Source organism: Lissotriton vulgaris, chromosome 2_1 (genome assembly GCF_964263255.1).
Source record: "Lissotriton vulgaris chromosome 2_1, aLisVul1.2, whole genome shotgun sequence".
Lineage (NCBI taxonomy): Eukaryota > Metazoa > Chordata > Amphibia > Caudata > Salamandridae > Lissotriton > Lissotriton vulgaris.
The window spans coordinates 252,500,300-252,523,997 of record NC_141687.1 but is presented as its reverse complement, the minus strand read 5'-3'; the positions used below and the strand labels follow the sequence as shown (position 1 = coordinate 252,523,997).

Sequence of the window (23,698 nt, the reverse complement as noted above, 5' to 3'; positions counted from 1 at the left end):
TCACTGAAGATGGTCCCTGGGTTCCCCTACCGCTGGGCCAGATCAGGGGGCTAGTCTAGGATACCTCACTCAGATTAAGAGGCAGCACCTAAATCCTGTCACTCCCAGTGGCATAAGTTCCTGACTAGGCCCTCCCGCCTAAATCTCCTGTGTGGGTCCCCCAGGTCAGTGATGCCCCAACTGACTAGAAAAAGTTCCCTCCCTTACTTATATATACCCAGGTCAGGTGACCACTCTCTAAGGCGGCAAAAATAGTTTCTTCTGGAAGGTTCCAGGATCTTCCGCACTCTACCTATGGACAGGGCATGGCAGGCTGGTATTGCAACAATGTATGGGGTCCCAGCCAGCTCCTGGCAACTAGGGTGCTACACTAAAAGACCACGCTGAAGTAGCAGGGGCCAGTGGCAGCCATGTTTGGAGTAGGGAGCACCTGCACCTTAACATGGATTAGCCATGAAAAGGTGCCCGAAGACCTAAGGGCCAACAAAAAGAAGGTGGGAAAAATGAGGCAGGGGCGAAAAAAGTAGGGAAAGACCACCCTAGGGCTGACAGGTCTAACACAGATCAGTTTATGGTATGCTTTAATAGCTGACCTGTATTGAGTTATTAATGAGGGATCATGGGTTTTCCTCCAGTAACATTCTAGAGCCTAACAGTGCTTTTTGGCAGAGGTTAGGGTCTTGTTAAACCAAGGGGCACATGCTTTTTCTTTAACAAAACTAGGCTAGCAGTGATGAAGACATCTAGGGCTGAATTTAGCCAAGAGTGCAAAGTGGAATCGGGCGCCTCTGTATTAGTGGCAAACTGGGAGTGGCTAGCCTGAATAAAATGACCGTATTTTTGCAGGTCCAGCTTGTACCAGGGGCATTTCAGGATTATGTCCGAGGCCGGGGAGTGCACTTGGCGTGGCAAGCGGATCGACAAGGGGATCATAAAATGATCGGTCCAGGTCAGGCTCGTGGGGGCATAACAACTTGCTTACCTGCATTATCAGAGGCGAAGAAGACCTGCGGACATCTCCGCTCTCCCCCGCCGCCGTTTGTTGGTCGTACGGCCGCGGAGAGGGGAGAGCGATACAGAAACTTCATTTCCCAGCGTCCCCTGCTTCCCTGACGGGGACGCTGAACACCGCCTCACACTCCCGCGCCCGGAGGCGCATAAAGACGAGCTGCTCCTCCCGCGTCGCGGGACGCGCGCGGGCGACGCCATGTTCAATAGGTTGTGCTACCGTGGTTAATGGGGAGGGCGTGATACCCAGTTCAAGTTCGGCACTCGCTATTTCCTTAGTTAACGCCTCTACAGCCGAAGAGAGATATGAAATAACCTTGGCACCTTGGCCCTTTTACCCCCCCCTCCTCTGCAGTAACAATGTTCTTGCGCTTACCCATGGATGGATGTCAGGGGGCTGGCCCTGCCCTGCCTCTTTCTGCCACAGATGGCCCGCCCTCTGCCCGGGCTCAGCCCGGCGTCGCCCGTGCGCGTCCCGCGACGCGGGAGGAGCAGCTCGTCTTTACGCGCCTCCGGGCGCGGGAGTGTGAGGCGGTGTTCAGCGTCCCCGTCAGGGAAGCAGGGGACGCTGGGAAATGAAGTTTCTGTATCGCTCTCCCCTCTCCGCCGCCGTACGACCAACAAACGGCGGCGGGGGAGAGCGGAGATGTCCGCAGGTCTTCTTCGCCTCTGATAATGCAGGTAAGCAAGTTGTTATGCCCCCACGAGCCTGACCTGGACTGATCATTTTATGATCCCCTTGTCGATCCGCTTGCCACGCCAAGTGCACTCCCCGGCCTCAGACACAATCCTGAAATGCCCCTGGGACAAGCTGGACCTGCAAAAATACGGTCATTTTATTCAGGCTAGCCACTCCCAGTTTGCCACTAATACAGAGGCACCCGATTCCACTTTGCACTCTTGGCTAAATTCAGCCCTAGATGTCTTCATCACTGCTAGCCTAGTTTTGTTAAAGAAAAAGCATGTGCCCCTTGGTTTAACAAGACCCTAACCTCTGCCAAAAAGCACTGTTAGGCTCTAGAATGTTACTGGAGGAAAACCCGTGATCCCTCATTAATAACTCAATACAGGTCAGCTATTAAAGCATACCATAAACTGATCATGAAGTCCTTGCCTCCCCTGTGCCTGCCTTCTTTATAAGCTGTCTGCAGCTAAGTGAAGTCCGGCTCTCCAGATGACACCATCAGACCCGATCTATTCATCAAGCTTCAGGGCTTTCTCCTCCCTCCCTGTTTAGAATGTATCACTCTCTCCCTGTCATCCGATTAAGTGCCTGGTCTGTGCAAGCATGCCAAAGTCATCACCCCTCCTGAAAAAAAACGTTTTGGGGATGCCACGAAGCCTGAAAACTTCTGTCCCATTTCCCTGTTACCTTTTCTAGTCAAGGTAACGCAGAGACATGTCAACAACATCCTGATCAAGTTGGATGAAGGTAGATCTTCAGCCCTAATCCTTCTCTACCTGAACGCAGCTTTTAATAGTATCACACATGTTTACTCCAGCGTCTACAAAACATTGGCAGTGTGGGTCTGCACTGTCCTGGTTTGCCTGTATTCTGTCAGAGCGTTCATTCCAGGTCATCTCTCCACCTTATGGCTCCCAACATCACTCTTTACACTAAAGCGTCCATCAGGGCTCTTCATTGAGCCTAACCTTGTTCAATATCTACATTCAACCACCGGCATAGGTCATTAAATTCTCTGGGCTTATGCTGGTATCGTATGCGGAAGATACGCTGCTCATTCTTTCACTCTCTGAAAACACAACGCAAGGCATGGCCTACTTTTATAAAGGAATACTTGCAGTTGCAGAGTGTATGAACATCTACTGTCTGCGTCTGAATGTGAATAAAACTGAAATTCTTTTATTAGGCAAACATACCCACTCCTCTGGCGACCATTGGTGAACAACTACCATTGGATCTCGTTCCAAGCCAATTATAAAAAACTTGGAAAACTTAATGGACAACACCCTGGATTTTGAGGCTAAGCCAAATCTGTAGTGAGCACCTGTTTTGGGTTTTTGAGAAGCCTCAAACTCATCTTGGGCCTTTTCGAACAATGCATCAGGCAAACTATTATTCAAGCTGTAATCCTGTCCCGTTTATACTACTGCAATGTCCTGTATCTAGGAGGCAACAAAGCTGTTACTAGAAGACTGCAGCTGTCCCAAAATGCGGCAGATGGGCTGCTCTTCTCCTTCCCCAATTTCTGTTCTGCCTCTGGACTCCTTCAAAAGCTGCATTGGCTCCCTGTAGACAAGTGTATTCACTTTAAGACCCTGTGCATCGTCCACAAGATCCTGCACTCCCAGGGAGCCTCCATGCTTGACAATCTCACATCACCATACTTGCCTTCACTACCTTTGCGTTCAGCTGACCTTCACTTGGCCATTGTTCCCTGAGTTAGGTGCACAAGAGCGGGAGGCTGCTCCTTCAAGTGTAGGAGTGGTATGCATGAAGTCATCATGCCCATAAGTTTCATGACAGTCCTCACTGTCAAGATTGTTCTGTGGAACATGCATCTTCTGATGCAGGACATGGTGCTGCGTTCCAGACTCTGTCTTTAATGTATTTTTGGTACAAATGCGGCACAGGCCTTGCAGTTCTTGTTTCAATAGTCCTTCGGGAGACACCGTTTTCAAACCTTGTGGGGGTCTCTCTAGGCAAATTTGTGGTGGCAGTCGGGACAGAATTTAAAGTGGGGATTTTCCATGACCCCTGCCTACCCTCATTCTGCAACCATGTGGCTGGTACAGGCAGGCTCCCCCCTCGGGAGAGAAGGTTCCCCTTCTCTCTCTTTCATCATCTCTTTTGCGGTATTCAGTGAATTGCTACATTTTCTTCAAAAACTTTGATTTTCTGAAAAATCTCTCAGAGCTACTCTGTTTCCAGACCCAACAGAGGGAAAATGAATCCAAAGATGGCAAGTACGCACAGGAAAATCCAGTGTACCGTCCGACAGAGGGGACGGACATACCACCAAATGGTGGTCGACTTATACCAGAGGGTCAAAAAAAGACAATTCCAGACCCAACCAATAGATGGCGGAATAATGCACAGCATGTGAATGGAGAAAATGATTCATGCTAAAATACCAATGTATCTTTAGTACCATGCGCGCTAGCGGAATTCCGCTAGCGCGCTGGGTTTTTCAAAAACGCACTTTACGTGACGAGCTGGGCTCGTCATCAGCGTCCGAGGAGGCTACGCCATGACGAGCCCAGCTCGTCATGAGCGTCGAAGGAGTTAGGGATTAGTAAAATGTTAGCCTGCAAAGACGCTGCTGGAGGGGACACAACAGTGCCAACAGCATACACTGGGTGACTTTTCCCCAATTATCAGAGACAGAGGACCTGAAGTTCTACAAATGGCACAACATGCATGGCTTGAAGTCAGAGGATTGAGACATAAGCTATGTGATGTGAAGGAATGAGATGGAGGGAAAGAATATTAAAAATGTTTGTCAGAAAGCTATCACGCCTTGCATATGAAATTCGCGGAGCACAAGAGAAACAGGTTAGTAGTTATTGTTTATTTCGGATTTTTAATCCATAAAATATACATACGCAAGAAAAATGATCATAAATACAATGGTAAAATTGAATGTACACTCTTAAAATCAACTTATACTGATAGAATTAATACCACAATTCAACTGTACACAGTAATCATATTTTTAATTTCCTGCAAAAATGAATTACACATAGTGGTGGATAAAAGGCTTCAAAATATAAAAGTAGCGACATCCATACTAATTTATTATTGTATAGTATAAAAACTAAGAAGTCAGCAAAGAAATAATCACATATAATAGTATGGTGATCGTAATAGATCTGCAGTTCTTGCAAGGTTATTCTAGGGTGCCAATTAGTATTGGGAAAACTACAACTGGATTCCCAAAAGCGCTCTTTACTTTGATTGCAAATTATCCATGCAGCAAGCAAACATTTTGCTAAGCTAACAACAATCACCTCTGGTGTATTTATTGTTAATATCCTAAGGGCTGGGGCAAGAGACCTTATGACTAATAATTGCCATATAGGAATTATCCATTTTCTCCTTGGGAATTTGTAAGCCACGCAAAAGAATAGACGGTGAAATAGTGATTCAGACCCGCTGTCACAAATAGGGCAAACATTATTAGAATTCATGGTTCTTGTCCATCTGGCTGTAAACTCTGGCATTGGCAAAATCCCATACCTAAACTTTAGGTATAACTGTCTAGGGAGCGAACCCAGGATGATATTTAATGTAGGTTGGTAAGATGGAGCGATCTTATGATTGAGGAATTGATCTGTCAAACTCCCCGATTTGCTGCTCTTGTTTACACTTGTTGATTTCTGGTTTTTTGCCATCTTTAAGATTGCCCCAGTCTCCTGCTGTAGATTAAATGCACTTTTGCACCTCCTAGCTGATATTATGAGACTGGGTCATCCTCAAATAAATGAAGTCAAAACATCGCTCTAAGGATTTATTACTAGCAACTATTCTTGGTTTGATTGATTTGTAAGAATTGAACACCATATATTTGGTCTCATTTATGTTCGGTTTTAAGCCACGATCAGCACAAAACACCAAGAAACACTTTGGGAACCTCTGTGTCCTTGAGATACGGAGGGTATCGTCCGTGAATAATAACAAAGGGCATTTTGCAGCACCAATTGTGGGGGCATCATTACTTTGCAAATTAAAAATTTCTGCCAGATCTTCAACAAATATAGAGAAAAAAGTCAGGGCTTAAACGCAGCCTTGCCAAACTCCCTTCTCTATTTTAAAGGCATCTGTGTGTTCCCCATTCCTCCCGTATCTCACTTGATCTAAGTTGTTGTCATGGATTTTTATGAAAGTTTGTAAGATGTTTATTGGAATTCCCATGTTAGCAAGCACTTGCCACAGTTTACATCTTGGGATAGTGTCAAAAGCTGACTTAAGGTTAACAAAAATGACATCCAGGTGACCTTTTCCTAAGAGTACAGTTTCCCAGATCAAATTAAACCTGAACATTTGATTAAGGGTACTCACTTTAAGGCAAACGCCTGCTTGCAGGTTTGTACATATATTATTTGACAATGCCCAATCCAATATTTTACCCAGGACCTGACGAGAGAAGATCTTTTGAATCCCGTGGATTAAGCTGATAGTTCTGTAGTTCTAGGGCTCGTCCCATCGACCTTTCTTATAGATCTGGACAATCTCTTCACTATGCCAAGACTCAGGTATTGAACCCCCTTTTATAATTGCCCTCGTTATGAGATTTAAATATGTGGCCAAGATGGTGGGCTCAGAAGATTAAAGGTTGGAGGAGATGCAATCTGGACCCAAGGAAGCCGGTTATAATTCACACTATTTAGTGGAAAAACCGAACTAGTGTCAGACAATTATGCACAGAGAAGAAGGCCTGCTGAGTAGGGCACATGGCTCACTAGGAAGCCATTTCCAGTTTGTCCATTAAATGACAGGCCTTAAAAGCATATCTAGTTCTGCTATTGCTATGGTCTTTGAGGACAGCTTGGCCACTATGGGAATTAAGTTTAATTTAATAAGGAATACTAAAGAGAGTCACCCTCATCCGTAGTTCAATATCTCAAAATATACCATGCATTGTGCGTATAAAACCCGCTAGCATGTCATCTTGTTGATGAAGCCACTAAATCTTTATTGAGGTGATAGCATCTCAGATATCAATTTTCATCTAATGAATCTCTGTCAGCAGTGACTCTTACCACATCAGGTAGGTCAATAGCCTTATTTTGCATATTCGACTTGAAAATCATATCAAGGTAACAATTAGAATATTCTTACCATCTTTGGCATCAAGTTTAACTAGGTATGCTTTATCTTTAATGACCTAGTTAGACAACAGCTACCATTCGTATCAGAGACTCATAGGTTTTTATTGCTGGGGAAATGAACAAACATTCGAGATGTGTATACCTACAGCCATGGCTCAATAGAGCCCTGCAACCCGAGGCTCTCTTGGCAAGAGCATAAACGGTCATATTGTGTTGCTTAAGTCATTCATCTTCTTGCAGTCCTAGTCTGGATCTAAATCTTAAGAATACAACTGATTGGATGCCCTTCCTTGGACTACTAACAGAAGGACCAAACCAAACCGAACAGACGCCTCTTCAGAAGTTTTGGACTCCCTTTCTAGCCAGTAAGGATAAGATACAGAGGATTAAAATGTGAACAGTAACTGAAAAGTAAGATCAAAACTTCCAAGTACAACATGTACACTTACAATTCACACCGGATGTCCCATGAGTTTCAAAACTTAAGCAGCGCAGGTATACAAGACAATGGCATCCTGAATATAGTAGCAGTTCAGGTATCAGACATGATCAGAATTGGAGGGTCACTGGTCTTCAAAAAAGGGAGAAGTCTGCAAATATTTCCAGTTTGATTAGGAGTAATCCAAACTGAAGGCAAGATTAGAATGTAGCAGGTAAAATTGCTGTGGGATTCTTTGGATTAGTAAGGTGTGTGCTGTACACAATGGCTCATCTGCACAGCCACATTCGGTAGCTAGCTGTTTCAAGTTCCAGTCCCTGGCAGAAAAACTTGTAAGCAGAAACTGAATACATTGCAATATGAATATGTGCATTTCCAGCATTACAAGAAAAGATAAAAACCAAAGAGCATAATATGGGTGGGTGGGTGCATATTTCCTAATTGGCCACAGGGTACATGGATATGTAATTCTGCTAAAAGTCAGAATACTGAAAACCTGAAATATACACTTAAAAATGCTATCTCCCACTAAAACCAAGGATACCATTGTGAATGTTTGTGAAGTTTCAATAGAATCTCAAATGAAAAAACATATGGCGGACCTTCCAGTAAATTACTTGCCTTATTCATACCCTTCCGGCACCAGACTGGACCTATAAACTTTCTCCCTCACAAAAGCTCTGTATAGCAGGAAGGTGGCGCCAAACAAGCTTAGCTAGGATTCCGGCTGTCCACGAAGTGATGCCATTGGAATATGTGTCACTCACCAGCGTACTAGAGTTTGATCCTAGTACTTTTCCATGCCCCAAGGAGGTATGATGAAAGAAACTGAAAGAGCATAAATGACAGCAACAAATACACCACCTAGTAGTGCGCATACCTACGGAGGTAATTTTTTTTACTGCACTAACTCAAAGGGGCAAGAAAGGGTTGTGATGCAGGAAGATAATGTATCCAACAGAAATATTGTCACCAAACGCAAGTAGTTTTCTCTTTTAATGGATACATCTTTTAACAAACTCCTCACCAATGTGTCCCACTGCAGTTTCATCCGAGAGGTGGGTCTGAGTAGTGCCAGTTATTCAAGGAAATTGTGCAGCACAGCCCTGGCAAAGTTCCTGTCACTGCATACGTGGGCTTTGAGGCAGTAATGCCTAGGAGGGATTTGCATGCTTAGTATGCATGTAAGATTATGTGGCATCCATCGGTTGTGAAGTACTAGGACCTTATTGGTGATAATTATAGAATCATACACTATGTCCTGTTGAGTATGGTGAAGAATACCACATAAACAAAAAATGGGGGGAGAAGGAGGTTAAACCAGACCAGGTCGGCCTCCAGTCAGTATATGCAATACAGGAACCCTATGTGAAGGGTCCAGAGACCTGGTAGGTGTTGTATGGTTACTGCTTAATAAGTCAGTGTGTACCAAAATTATGTAGGAAAGAAAAATTTCTTTCTAGAGTCCCCTCACTCACCGGGGTTGCCCCACGGTGACATGCTTCATCATTGGGGCCATCCCAGTTCTCTACGAAAAGGGGCGTGCTGCGACAAGGCGACTACGCTGGAGCACTGGTTTTGTGAGATGACTATGTGTGGTGCAAGTGTGGTGATGGTGGAGTGGGTGTGGAATTAAAAATACCGTGCTAGTGGGCCTCAACAATTTATTTTGCTCCTAGTGTGGTATAAAAATTAAAAAGGGGTAACACTGTATTCTAACTTTTACTGAGCTAGATCGGTGTTGTGGTCACACAACACACCCCTTCAAATAGCGCACTATACCTGTATAGTAAGAGAAATGAGACAGATAGCAGAACTTGACTATTTTCCCAAAATACATTAGGAGTGTTCTTTTAACTTTATTTACGATTTAACATGACCTGGAGATACTAGACATTCAATACAAAGGGCAGACTAGTTAATATTCGTGCCTTGCACTGCACTGCCTCTGAACCTCTGCATAGTCATAATGTGTGTCAAGCATGTATTTGTAGAATAACAATATGGAATAATTGTATACATAATTACTGGAAATGTGTTTCTGTGCATCGTAGCTGGCCCTCTAGGTCGTATCCCTTGAGCACAAGCCATACTTGGACTCATCCAGAAATCTCACTGTTATGCATGCACACATTGTGTGAAGCACATTCTGTTTTACAACAATATTCTGTGTAGTGTCACTTCATATACCCGAATTAACTTCTTTCATATAATACTATTAAGAAATGAAAATCGTGAAATCTGTTATTATTTCTACTACAGATACTTCCACATTGAGACTGACAACAGTCGCACAGCAAGGATCTCTAGGTCAGGTTTTGGGCATCTCTTTTACTCTTTAAACCCATTGGGGCATTTATAATACAGAGAAATAAGGGTCCTGATGAAAGCCATCATTCACCTCCTAGCGACCAGTTTACAGGGCTGAAACATGTCAACCAGAACTAGGGGTTGAAATACCCCCTTCAATATAGATATACCCACTTGGAGACAAGAATAAAGTTACTTTGATTCCACAAGGATGTATTTTTTTATCACTCTTGCATCTCTGTATATACACTTAGGAGGTTATCACACCCTCTTAATGTCCTCCAAAACAGCCATTCATCATAGGACACCTGTAGCTAAAACATCCAAGAGCTCCCCTGCTTGGGAGGTTTGTAAACTACGATAGTATGGCTACAATCCATTAGAGGAAAACTCCTTTGATTTTTCGCCAGAACAAATGATGACCTATTAGTTCATTACCTTTCCTTTCCATGGGGTTCCTTTGTTTACACTACATTTAGATTAGGAACTGTACCCTAGTGTGGTGTCCCCTTTGGTAGTTGTTTGAACCAATCAGAACACTGGAATGAATATTGAAATGGTGGGAACAATCGGTAAGACACCAATAATCGCTGTTAATGGGCTTTCTCTGTTTAAGCAGCTGTCAACCAGTAGAACAGAACTGAAACCAAAGCTGTATGACAAGGCATTTTTACTGCTGCAAATGATTTTGTTTGATATTGGCGGGATGGGACATGGGGGGCATTAGCTTGTACATGGATTGAGTGAAGCAGACACTTTATGAGGCTTTCAAATATCACAATTTTGAGATAGTATTACTTACATGTTGATGATCATGGAGTCAGTCAAGTTGCCCAAGGACCACGCTGCTTTGGCACGGACATTTGGAGACTTGTCGTTCAGGGACATAAGAATTGCATTTGCCGTATCAGCAACAAACAGTACATCCTATGGAGAAAACAAAATATTTTTAGCAAGACTATTATTTTATTAATGTATTATTTTTGTACAAACCAAAGTGGGAACCCGGGTGCATCATGGCTCTGGAATGGTACAGACAAAGCAAAAAGTTCAAAATGCTAATTAAGAAAACTGGGGTTTCAACTTTTTTCTTCAAATGAAAGAAGAGGTTTGAGATCAGGTGTAAGCCTTCAGCAGGGCATTCCAAAGCTTGGGACGCAGAATTGCAGAGGATCTGCCAGCACAACAGGCCTTGCTGTAGCGTAAGACACAGAAAAGAGGAAGGGCAGCTGAACCAAGATTAGTTGGGACAGCCTCTTGGGGCCAGTGCAAATGAAATTATTTTCAGAGCAGTGATTTAGCTAATGAACATTTTAAGTTTACATGCTCCTGTTCTGCTCAATCCAGTACTAGAAAAGTAAAACTTTTCAGGACATGCTTTCAATGTATCATTTAGGCACACTCTTACTTCCATATCAGAGAAACGTTTAGGTTCTCGTGAGCATATAGTTTCAAATTTCTCTTGTAACACAGCAATTGCCCCCTTAGGAAGGCAACATTATATTTTTGTAACGCTAACTACCTATTCACAATGTAAACTGCATACCTCTAATGAACCAAAATTATTTTAACTGGGACAAAATAAGATCCACCAAACAGAAAGTTCGCACTGCTTGCATTCTGTACTTGTATTACGCACTTTGTAATTCGAAATCATTAAACAAGAACAAAGACAAATGGTATCAATATACAAGTACTTAATGACGAATTTGAAAAGTGGGAGCCAAGGTCCAGGCTACAAAGTATACTTGGAAGTTGGAAAATTAATATCTTAAACATCATTCTCATTATTGTATTCGTTTTCCTTCTCATGTACATCCTTGTCACGAACCTGAATTGGCTCAATAAAGGATTTCATTATAGGAATATATATATATATATATATACATATATATATATATATATATATATATATATATATATATATATCTTAATGAAAAACAGTATTTTTGACAAACTTGGGTCCATTTTGGATCTGAATGATAAGTAAAGTAAGGAGACAAAGGCTTAAATATTTTTGGTAGGGATCGGAAGAGGTTTCTGAACACACAGTGACAAAACCACATTCACAGAAAGATGTGTTATGACACTGATTTCATACATACTAAACTTCACCTCTCCATTATAAACGTACAGGAAACTAGGCTTACAAACAACACCCAGCCTCCCCCATTCTGTCCTATGGGCAGGATTGCCTTTCAGCAGTGAAAACAAAGTGGAGTGTTTTTCACGGTCAGGACAAAACACACACCTTAGTATATATCCTGCCTTTTACCTACCCTGCACCCTGCCTAGGGATTACCCAGGACCTACCACAGGGGTGCCCAATGTGCATGTCAAAGGGAAAGGCAGGCCTGACAAGTGGTTGCACTTGTCAGGACAACATGCTAACTTAGCAAACTGCGTGCAGGCCCTACACTGCAGGCCCGAATTACCATCTCAGCGCGCCCTTGCAATACTAGCCCTGGCACACACAGTGCACATCACTAGGGACTTTTCTTGTAAGGCAAAAATACCAATCATGGCCAACCAATTACCATTACATTTTACATAGGTAACACTTGCACTTTTACACTGATCATCAGTAGTAAAGTACCCAAAGCATCTAAATTGGCAACTCTATATCAGGAAAACGGTTTAGGGGGAAAGCAAAAAGTTTAGGAAACTTTAGCCAAAAAGACCAAGTCCTACAAGTTTTGTATGCTCATTGAAGTTGTGCACTACTTGCATTTTTTATAAATACCAAAATAACTGACCAGTCACTGTCCACTCACTTAAAACAATGTCCATTATGTGGAGTACTGGCTGGGAACAAATAAATCCGCCAAGAACTGTGTTAATGTTTGCGGCAAATCATAACTAGCTGGAATTTAATCTAAATGAGACACTGGAGCAAGCCATAGTAGCCTTGCCCCATGCAGCCATTAAGTATGATCACTGCCATCATTTAATATATATCCTCCTGGTTAAATATCTTCTTGGTTCTTTTCTTAGGAACACATTCAAGAGACCATCACAGAAAATAAGTCAAGGTGGGAAGCCTCACATTTTTGAGGAATTGATAGTTTATACTACTCAAATGATTGTCTGGCTGTAAATTAGATATCATGTGTAAGGGACCGTATTAAAGGAGACGATCCATGTAGGACTAAAGGTAGCTACCCCTGAGAAACCACCAGGGAGTTGTGGCAAAATTCTACCTAACTAAGGCCCTTTAACCTTCATGACAAAAGATCCTGGGTCCCTACGTTTGACTATGTCTATATGGTGCAGCAACTGCAACAACTGCCCCATCAGGGAGAAAGGGAAAAGCCATGCATGGAATAATCTTGCAGCAATTCTAGAGGTAAGGATAATTTACACCTGTAGCATCTGAGTCTTCTGCCAGCTCAGGGTTTCAAAAACATCCTAATTGTGTTTAATGCCATCCTAGGTGTCAATGTCTACTGTGTAATGGGTTACTGGGAATAGTCATGCCCACAGACAGCCACTGTGACAAGGCACTTATATACTGCAATAGATAGCGCTGAAGAATTCCACTAAGTCGACCTCTCTTGATGCAAAGAAGGATATTGCCAACCGAAGCTAGAATAACAATAATATGAGACCTGGAAGAACGACTGATCAAGTCAGTCGTGACTTGGACAAGGGAGAATGTAATGCCTTAGTGGCAGCCACCGAGAACAGATTTCCCTTTCTTCCTTTTCTCTTTTGGTGTGGGCAGCAGTCTGGCTCACTTCCCTTCTTTAGTGATCATGTGAACCGTTTATGGAGGGCTTCATCATCTATCCACATGCACATCAAACATTCGGAATTCAACAGAGCATCTGGGAAATTGTTATGGCAAGAGCCAAATTGCTTGAGTACAGCATCGCCTTTGCATTCGTATGTTTATAAAGATCCCAAGACATAAAAGGTAATGAAATAGTAAATCTACTCAAGACAAATTATAGAAAGTCATAAAAACCTGAAAACTGATTTACCTAAAGAAATATATGATGGGAGGTAGGCGATATATGATGGACTAGGCAGAAGGCAAATGGTTCACCTCATGTACAAAGCGCAGAGGGCGGTGCATGCACAAACAAACAATCACAAAACCGTGCCTGTCGAACACTTTAGTACTTGTTCTTATGTAAAACTCTGACACCCATCGGGTCTTGTCCATGCTATTTAAAACTGCAAATAAATAAGTATAAACATTTGTATATGGTGTTTTGCTACTTAAAAAATGTAGCAATAAAAATACTCCGACAACGATAAAAAGGATTTTTAAACAATCAATTAGTAGGCTAATCTTGTTAATAAATGAGTGTCAAAACGGATGCAGTGTAGGGAACTAAACTGCAGGTTCGTGGTATCTTTAGTTTGACGGGAGAAAGGACATGACAGAGGATGAGGACGAATGAGTATTGCAGGTGAGAGGGATGCTATGTCACTGAAAATGCTGCTGAGGGAGCAGAATGTTAGGATCAGGATGTTTAAGTATTTTGAAGTATGGTGCATTTTCGTTTTTGCATTGCTTCAGAAGGGAAGAGGAGGATTATAAATCCATCCAACTACATGAAAAGCCAAAACACATTTTTTCATCATTTAGAAAATTGATGACTGACAGTCTGATCACTCTCCAAAACATAAAAAGTAAAAATGGCTGTAGGGTACCTTTTATGACCGTATATTCAAATCACTGGTCCCTATTTGGGCTTACCAAGATCCTGATTTGGATGGGGTTGGAAAATGGATGACCAATCTTTTGGAAGAGGAGGAATCACCAACATAATGTGACATGCCTCATCATAGGCAAACTCTCCTCATCCTGGTAGGACAATACAACCAGGGCAGACTCGACCTACTGGTGGACCCGATGGAGGGAGCTCTTAGATAAGGTATTTCCTGGACAGATAGGGGATCCAGATTGAACTGAAAGTACCTAGAGATAAATGAGTTTTCACCTTTAATAGTGATAAAATTTGGTGCATCTAAAAAAAACTATACAATGGAGTGAGAGAGCAATGGCTCAAACCATCGTCCTTATGTGAACATGTTTCTGCCCTAATTTTAATCGCCTATATTGTGGGTGAAGCCTACTCTTACACAAGACTGATCTTTCTTTTTCCACCCCTTCCGAATCAGTATCTTGGTAAGCTAAAATAGGGAACCAGTGACTTGAATGCACTGCTGTAAAATGTATCATACAGCCACCTTACTTTATTGTGTGTTGGTTCTATTATCTAGGGGGTACATGTGGTGATCTAAAATTCACCCTCTCCTTTTTGTGATTAGAGTCTGATCAATCCCACTAGCTCAGAATCTAGTTTTATAAAATTCCTCTGACCTGCCGAAGAATCGGGAAGAGAATGTAGACACCTAGTGCTCGGGCTGCAGCAGCTTTTACCAGTGGGTTCTCACTGTTGTTCAATCCCAGTAGTAAAGTGATGCACAGTATTTGCAGGTCATCCTGGAAGAAAGAGATTAGAAGAGAATTAGAACAGAGAAAACATACATTTAAAAACAGATATGATCGCTTGCAGTATGTAAAATCCCTGATTATACCTTCAATTACTGTAAGGGAAATGGGCTTGAAACCAAAACCTCTAGTCCAATCTGGAGATTAGATTCACTTCCTGGTACTGGATACAAACTTGATTGGTGAATTGAGCATTTCCAGTCTTTGAAGGACAATAGTCGGTATTGTAGAACTTGTCAAATCAAAAAAGGAAACTTAACAACCCTACTGATTACAACTTAAGTTAGCACTTTGTGAAAAGAATAAACATTGATTCTCCTGGACTTTGTACGATTACTCGATAATACAATCCTGCTCCCCAACCAAGCAATTGCCATTTGGACCTTGAGAAAGTGCTACAATGAGGTCAGCATGGCAAAGTTGCTTGAAAACCAAAGCAGTTTTTTTGCATAGTCTTTTTTTTTTTGGGAGAAAATAATTTGTAACATTATCCAAAAGAAAAAAAAAATACCAGCTTCTGCTTGTTTGCGATGCCCATTCAGAAGTCACCAGACTAAACAAAACGTAGTTGTGTTTGTTATTGTAGATCCTCTTTCAATACTACTGGCTCTATCAAACTCTTTTACCACCAATCTCTTCAGTGCAGCAAACAATGATGCTCTCACAAAAAGAGTATGTGACACCTTAATGAGTTTTAAAGGTTGAAAGAAAAGAGGGATGCCCTAATAGATATTAAGCTCGCTATAATGCCCATTAATCTTAAAAGTACATTTGATTGAAAAATAGACATTCTAACTTGCTTAAAATTTAAGTCATTAATTAGAAATAAAGAATTACACGATAAAAGTCAGTTGTCAGCAAATTTGCAATAGTGTGCGTCACTGGCCAAGAGTACTGGGTGGGTAGAAGAGCAATTCATATGCTTCTTCCCATAAGCAACTTATTGGTGCTTTACCTGCTGTATTCTACATGCATTATGTACCCAACAAGGTGTTAATAGTATGCAAATGAGAGGATGATGGGACTAGGAATAAAATATTAAAAAGGAGCCTACTCCTTTCCACACAAACCCCTGTCAAACATGGCGACACTGCCTTTTTTGTGAGCTTGATGCATGACTAAGTGACAACTGTAAGAAATGTGTCTAAGTATGATGGGCCTTTTGTCTGCTCCTAAAAATGCAACATACATAGACAATACCCAAATAGCAACACAAAGCACACAATGGCTGTGTGGGGATTGTGCAACAAAAGGGGTGCTTGTAGTTATCACTGTGGCAAAGTCAGCGTCCAACTTCCAGACGGTCAGGAATCCTGAGCTTTGAATAAGACCAGAGCTTTGCTGTGGTCGGATGATAGACAGATTAGACAGAGAACATTAAAAGCTTCTTTAAAGATTGTGCTGCTATCACAAGGTTTCCTGTGCTGAGAGAAGGAATGCATAGAAAGCCCAAGTACAAATAAGACTTACAAGTTTTCAGAAAACAGGTGATTATTTCATAGCTTGGGAGCTTTTTTAGGGAAATCTCTGCCCCAAAGCTGTTGCTAATGATATCTAGGGACTGTTGGAGGTGATGAGTGAAAGGCCATAAACAGATATTTTCAAGATTTTCTTAAAAATGAAAAGGATTAGTGCTTTAAAAAGCATCACAGAAAACACAGCAGACCGTATATTGGACTATGGCTTCCAAAGGTAACTAGTGGAGTGATGCCAGCAGTAGGTAGCATGATCAAAATTGCCAACCCGGAGGAATGATCATACAGCCACATTCTAAATCATTTTGAGTTTTACCAGGCGGCAAGCCCAAACATAGGGGCATTTTCTGGTTTTACAAGGTAAAATGGTGCTGTATGATGAAGGACCAAAAGACAGAAGAAGCTTGTAAAGGGAAAAGCACAGATCACTGTCAATCTTACCTCCCTTGAATGCTCTGGGAAGTCACCCAACCTGGCGGACCAAACACTTGTCATAGAGGGCTTAGATTGCACCAACAACCATGAGTGCAGTGTGTCTTGTAATAAATACTAGTCAATGTAGTGCATCTCGTCTTGGACTGTGCTCATACAGTTTTACAAAGTAAGAGCTACCGTTTTACACTTTCTCTTGAACCCAAGGAAAATCTATGCATCAGTCTTGTATATAAAACAGTAAACCTGTTTACAGAACAAGATGATATAGAAGTTAAACCATCCAGGACAGAGACCAAGGAAAACACAGCGATTAAACAGGCGAAAGTTAGACCTAAATGGCTGGAAGGAGACTGTTATGGATCTGCTAGTATGAAATGAATGGCACTACTGAATAACAATACCTGCAAAGCCACTTTCCTGCATGCAGCAGAGCAGAATCCCTTAGTCAATGATATAGGAAAATAAATTGGTACGCTCCACACAGTTCAGCATGGACATTTAATAGGAGCTCACTGCAATGGCTCTACTCATTGTCCCTGGCATTATATTGGGGACGCAAGTCAGAGTGTTCACTGGTAATTTGTTCATAGGACACCAGATATCATTGTTTTAAAGAACTGAAACTAAGGTACTGGACCTGGCCTGATATTTTTCAATTGTATTTAAGTGTTGTTACACTGCATCAATGCAAATCTCAAAGCACACTCAGATAGTGCCTTGTCACAGATGTCAATTAAAGAAGCCTTTAGACCGGCTAGCTCACAGTGCCACCATAAACCCCCTAACTTTACAGAGGAATAAATAGTTTCTGGCAAATATCAAACATGACAACCCTTGATCCTTCTGGGATCGTGGAAACAGTGCAGTACTTTTCACTCAGTCACTCGTACTCACTTTGTCTCAGAGAGATATACAGAATAAACAATGGGGACGCTTTCAATAAGTATTTATTGAACCAGAGTCATTTTAGTATAAAAATGTTTGCTGAGACAATCATTAGACAGAAACAGCTATATAAGATTACAAGCACCGACCTCGCATGTATGTGGGTGTAAAGCCAAGAATCCCCTTGGAAAGAGCCAACCCCATTACCTGATGGGAGAGAATGAAGGACCCCGAGTTGGACACCCCCAAGGGATGTCAGACCACGGTGTGCTGGAGCTTCTGCAGGCTTTCAGTGTGAAAGCTTCTCCTCTGGTTCCCCAGCGAAGATGTGGATCTTTTATACCCACAAAATACCCTCAGGTGTTCTACCTAGATATGAAATTGCTTGCCATTATGTATAGTGGACCTGTCATCTAAGGAGAACGTTAGCGGCGACTTTCTTAAAGAGTTAATATACTGTGTACATCCTGGACAGTGGATTAAGATATGGTACTAGGAATCATCATGCATAATAAATGAGGACAGTTTAGGAGAAATTTGAATTACATTTATTCAGCTCATAACTAGGGAAAAGGTCAGTTCCTGAACAGTTATATAGAGCAAGATAGGATGAATGTAGGTGAAAGGTTGTGCACTACCTAGGCCTATATTGGGGTACATTGGGGCTCGTAACACAGTCCATATGCTCACACCATGCAATATACCCCTTTGAAAACATTCATATTTTGAGGATTATGGGCGTGGAGCTGTATTCACTCCATTAGCTCTCAATGCACAGCCAATGACAGACACTCATTAGTGCAGTTGTTGGGGTGGGTATCAAGTTAAGTGACTTCCAACATTTTGTTTTGAAGATTACTAGTTGACTTGCAGCTCTGTCTAGGATCCACAGTTCAGCTCAAAATGTCAGAAAGTCCTCACATTTGATTACGATAAAAGGTGGTAAACCAGGCGTCAATGTGATTTCCATGCATTCTTCAAGACCTTGCGCTGGCATCAGCCAAGGGTAAAGTTTTACTCTTTGCAGTGTATGTATAGGAGCATAAATCACTAAGGTATTTAGAGATCAGAACAACCAGGTATGGGAAGTTTCCCACTTCTTCTAGATGTCGTGTTCCTCTGCCCTGAACACCAAATTGAGAATTTCGTTATCCTTTTTTTTTTATTATTTTGGCCCCAGCCTCACACTAATCTAGTATGTGCATGAAGTCCTAAGTCTATCCTTGGACATGACAGGGCAAAAAAAAACTTGGATACCTCCGTAGCAATTGGTGTCCTAAACATAGGATTTGGCCCATTTAATAGTATAAATAACTGCTTGCTCTCTTTTTGTATGTAATTTATGTTTGCCTTGGTAATATCTTGTGAATTGTGGTATCTTACTCTCCTTCAAAATGGCCACATTAATTATATATCAAACATTACACACACTGACAACTGTATCAATTACTGTCAAACATTATTTTTTTCCTAGAACACTTGAATTAAGCTTTGATCAAGTTTCACTACCTTCCAATTAATAGTTTGGCAGTACTAGTCACCAACAGCTTCCATTCAAGCTTTCCCCAACATGGCCCCCATATGAGACGGTCTAGTGTTTTCACCATTCAATTTTAGGCTGGCCTTAAGATGGCTGCCTCACACAACAGTTTCGTTTTTCATTTCATTCTGCACTCTATTTTCAGTTTATGAATTACAAGCTCACGGATGGCCTTTATGTTTAGCCTTCCCTTGATGCAATGGTAGAGTATGGCTTGCTGGTTTCGGCACCCATAGGTTCCCCCAACATGGGTGTCTTATGTGACGGTCTGTTGGTCACGTACTCAATTTAGCGCCTTTTTTACGGCTTTATGAGTAGAGGCATGCAACGCATCTATGCCTAAGTTGCTGAAGTTATGCTGAAGTGTCAGTTACTTCCTGTTGATTAAGTAATTGGAGGTGAGTTCACCACTTGTTCCTTCATCTCTCCATGTATATATTATTATGCTTGACTTATGCGCACAATTTTGTTTTTCCAGCCTTCTTTTAATAATTCCTCACCAGTTTTGATCTTGCTGCCAGTGTTCCTTTACAAACTGAATTGCCTGATTTACTCACATCCTACTAATTCTGTATAGGTGAGTGTATCACTTGAGTCCTTATTTAACTTCTTTTTAAATTTCAGTATTCAAATTGACTTATTTTTCACCTATTCATATTCCCAGCTTACCAAATCATAATACCCAAGCCAGCAAGGTCACATATGCTTACAACTATACGTAAGCATTGGTTTTGAACTTTGTTCTCTGTACTTGGTTTTTCTGCCACAAATTAAGCTAAATTATTAAGTATTACTCTTAGTTTTGCACATCTTCATCCAGTCCAATTATTTTATTCTGATATCTATATAAGAAAACAAGTTACTTACCTGTAACTACAGTTATCCAGTATTGGTATCTTTCATAGATTCACATGCCTGAATCATTCCCCGTCGTCGAGGCGGGAGTCCCACGGTAAATTATATATATATAGCAGTGCCTAAAAACCATTAGTAGTAGGCTAAAAAAGGATATAGGCCCAACTAGGCCCAAAACTTAGCAGCCTATCTACCTCATTATGTAAAAAGAACTGAAAATGTAGCCTCAGCCAATCAGCTAACCTCACCCTCTAGAACCTTCCCAGCCCAGGCAGTTCTCCTCAGATTTTCCCAGCACAAGTGAGAAGTAGTATCCTATATAAGAACTGCCTAGCCGGGGAGGAGGGTGGGTGCATGTGAATCTATGAAAGATACCAATACTGGATAACTGTAGTTACAGGTAAGTAACTTGTTTTCTTATCCAGTATTGGGGTATCTTTCATAGATTCACATGCCTGAATCAGAGTAGCAAGCAGTAACAACCATAACTGTCGGTAGAGGAAGGTGGGAGACAATCCAAACCATATATCCCCACACAACCTGGAAGGTACTAGAGCAATAACATATCTCAATACATATGCAAAATCATGACAATACCTTCATATAATATGTATCTATATATAGAACATTAAAACAGTATATTAGTAAACATGTAGCAATAGAAAAAAGAAAACCATAACAGTCTGACCTCAGTGAAGAAGATGCTGCAACACTGCTTCTCCCACTGACGTATCTCCATGTAGTACCGGCTGCAGGCAATAGTGCTTCGTAAAAGTATGCACACTTTTCCATGTAGCAGCACGGCAGATGTTTTCCAGGGACACCCCTGCAAATAGGGCTGTAGACGCTGACATCATCCTGGTGGAATGCGCCTTAACCGTCCTTGTCAGGGGCTTGTTCGCTTTCTCATGACAGAAGACGATGACAGAGGAAAGCCATCTGGCTATAGTTGCCTTCGTCACTGCCTGACCACGTGTAGCTTGTCCATAAGCCACAAACAGTTGGGTAGATTTGCGTAAATCTTTTGTCTTTTGTAAATAGAATTTGAGGCATCTTTGGACATCCAAGGAATGCAGCATCCTTTCAGCTGGAGTCTTGGGGTCTGGAAAGAAAGTCTTGAGTTTCACCGGTTGGTTGATGTGAAACTGGGTCGGAACTTTTGGAATAAACTTAGGATGAGTTCTAAGTGTCACACAATCCTTTGAAAAATGTAGGAAAGGTTCTGATATAGTGAACGCTTGTATCTCACTTACTCTCCGGGTTGAAGTGAGGGCTAACAGAATAGCCACTTTCCAAGTCAAGAATTTAAGTTCCGATTTATGAATTGGTTCAAAAGGCCTTTTCAGCAACTGAGATAACACAATATTGAGATCCCACTCAGGAGGAGGAGGCCGCACTGGAGGGAAAACTCGAAACAATCCTTTAAGGAACTGTTTAATTAAAGAAGAAGAACACAAAGATGGTTTGTTGTAACTCTTCCTGAATCTGGATATGGCAGCAAGGTGAACTTTGATAGAAGAAAAAGCGAGACCTGATCTGGCTAGAGACAGCAGATAAGGCAGAATCTGCTCTGGAGGAGCCTGCAGTGGATGGACGTCATGCTCTCCGCACCATAAACAGAATCTCTTCCATTTGAAGCGATAGGTTCTGATGGTAGACTGTGCACGAGCCTGAGATAGAACAGCTCTACAGTCCGGAGAAATCTCTAGGTCCTTAAACTCTAAGAAATCAGGAGCCAGGCGTGCAAGTGTAGCGACTGAGGATCTGGATGAAGTATTTGTCCTTCCTCTCTTGTTAGCATTGAAAGCGTCGGCTTGAGGCGCAGTGGAGGGTGATGGGAGAGTATCAGAAGCTCCTGGAACCAATACTGTCTCGGCCAGCGAGGAGCAATTAGGATTAGAGAGCAACGCTCTCTCTTCATTTTCTGTAGAACCTTTGGGATGAGAGGAATCGGTGGGAAGGCATATGCAAAGATTCCGGTCCACCTCATCAACAGGGCATTTCCTCTCGATCCTTGCTGGTGGAACCTGCTGGCAAAGTATATGCATTTGCTGTTCTGTTGCGTGGCAAACAGGTCCAGCGTTGGTGTGCCCCAGAGCTGGAAAATTGTTTCCACTTGGCGTTGTTCGAGTTCCCACTCGTGACATCCTGTGAACGATCTGCTGAGATCGTCGGCCAGAGAATTCTGAATTCCCTGAACATGTTCCGCTCTGAGGGAAATTTTGTGGTGGAGCAACCATTCCCACATTTCCTGCGCTTGAAGAGACAGGGCCAGAGATTTTGTGCCCCCTTGCTTGTTTACGTAAAACATGCTGGTGGTGTTGTCCGTGCGCACCAGTACTGCAGAGCCTGCAATTCTTGGCAGGAAGGCTCGCAAGGACAGGAAAATTGCCCTCAACTCGAGGCAGTTGATGTGTTTGTGCTTGTGATGATGGGACCACCGTCCCTGCACCTGAAGGTCCTGGAGATGACCTCCCCAACCCTCCATGGAGGCATCTGTCGTTAGAGTAAATTCCGGTAGAGTCTGAAGAAAAGTGAGCCCCGGAGACAAATTGTTCTTTGTCGCCCACCACAGAAGAGCTTGTTTTATCTTGGGTGTGACCTTGATACGGTCCTCGAAAGATCCGTCTATCTGCCGCCACTGTCGATGCAATTCCTCCTGGAGAGGCCTCATTCTGAGTCGAGCCAGTGGAACCAGATGGAGTGCGGAGGAACACATCCCTAGCAGGGAAACAAACTGTCGGACCGAAAGAGACTTTTTTGACCGTATTTGACTTGCCAGCTTTGTGATCTTGCCCTGACGAATTTGGGTTAAGAAGGCCTTGCACTGAGAAGTGTCTAGTACTGCTCCCAGGAACGTCAGAATTTGTTTGGGTTGAAGTTGAGATTTTTTGGCGTTGAGGGTCAAACCCAGATTCGAGAACATTGACAGAGCACTCTTGACCGATTGCCTTGTTGAAGTTCTCGTCGGACTCTTTATTAACCAATCGTCGAGGTACGGGAACACTTGGATTCCCTGTGACCTCAACGCAGCTGCAACTGGGACTAGAGTCTTGGTAAAGATTCTTGGTGCAGACTTCAGGCCGAAAGGGAGCACCTTGAATTGAAAATGGACACCAGCCACTGTGAATCTCAGATACTTGCGGTGGTTTGGATGAATTGGAATGTGGAAGTAAGCGTCTTCCATATCCAGGGAAGCCATGAAATCTCCCTCCATGAGGCAATTGAGGACATCCGTGAGTGTCACCATGCGGAAACTCTGCTTTTTCAGATATTTGTTTAAGTTTCGTAGATCCAGAATTGGACGCCACTCTCCTGAAACCTTTTCCACAAGGAAGAAGCGAGAATAAAACCCCTGATTTTTCTGGGATGTTGGGACTTTCTCTATCGCATTTTTGTGCAGCATTTTCATGGCTTCCATGTATAACAAATGAAGACGAGGAGGGGAGGGACCCCTGGGCGGTAATGTTGGAGGTTTCTGCAAGAACTCC

General features: G+C 42.4%; 1 protein-coding gene across 2 annotated transcripts in view; it reads right to left on the bottom strand.

The window, feature by feature from the left end:
- Window positions 1-23,698, bottom strand: part of HEATR6 (HEAT repeat containing 6) — a 353,001-nt gene that overhangs the window by 45,797 nt on the left and 283,506 nt on the right. For both annotated transcript variants that reach the window (XM_086954868.1, XM_086954869.1), the window contains exons 16-17: window positions 14,886-15,008; window positions 10,353-10,477 (exon numbers count right to left, since the gene is read on the bottom strand). In XM_086954868.1, coding sequence (XP_086810994.1) covers window positions 10,353-10,477; window positions 14,886-15,008 — 248 coding nt within the window. The remainder of the gene's footprint in view (window positions 1-10,352; window positions 10,478-14,885; window positions 15,009-23,698) is intronic.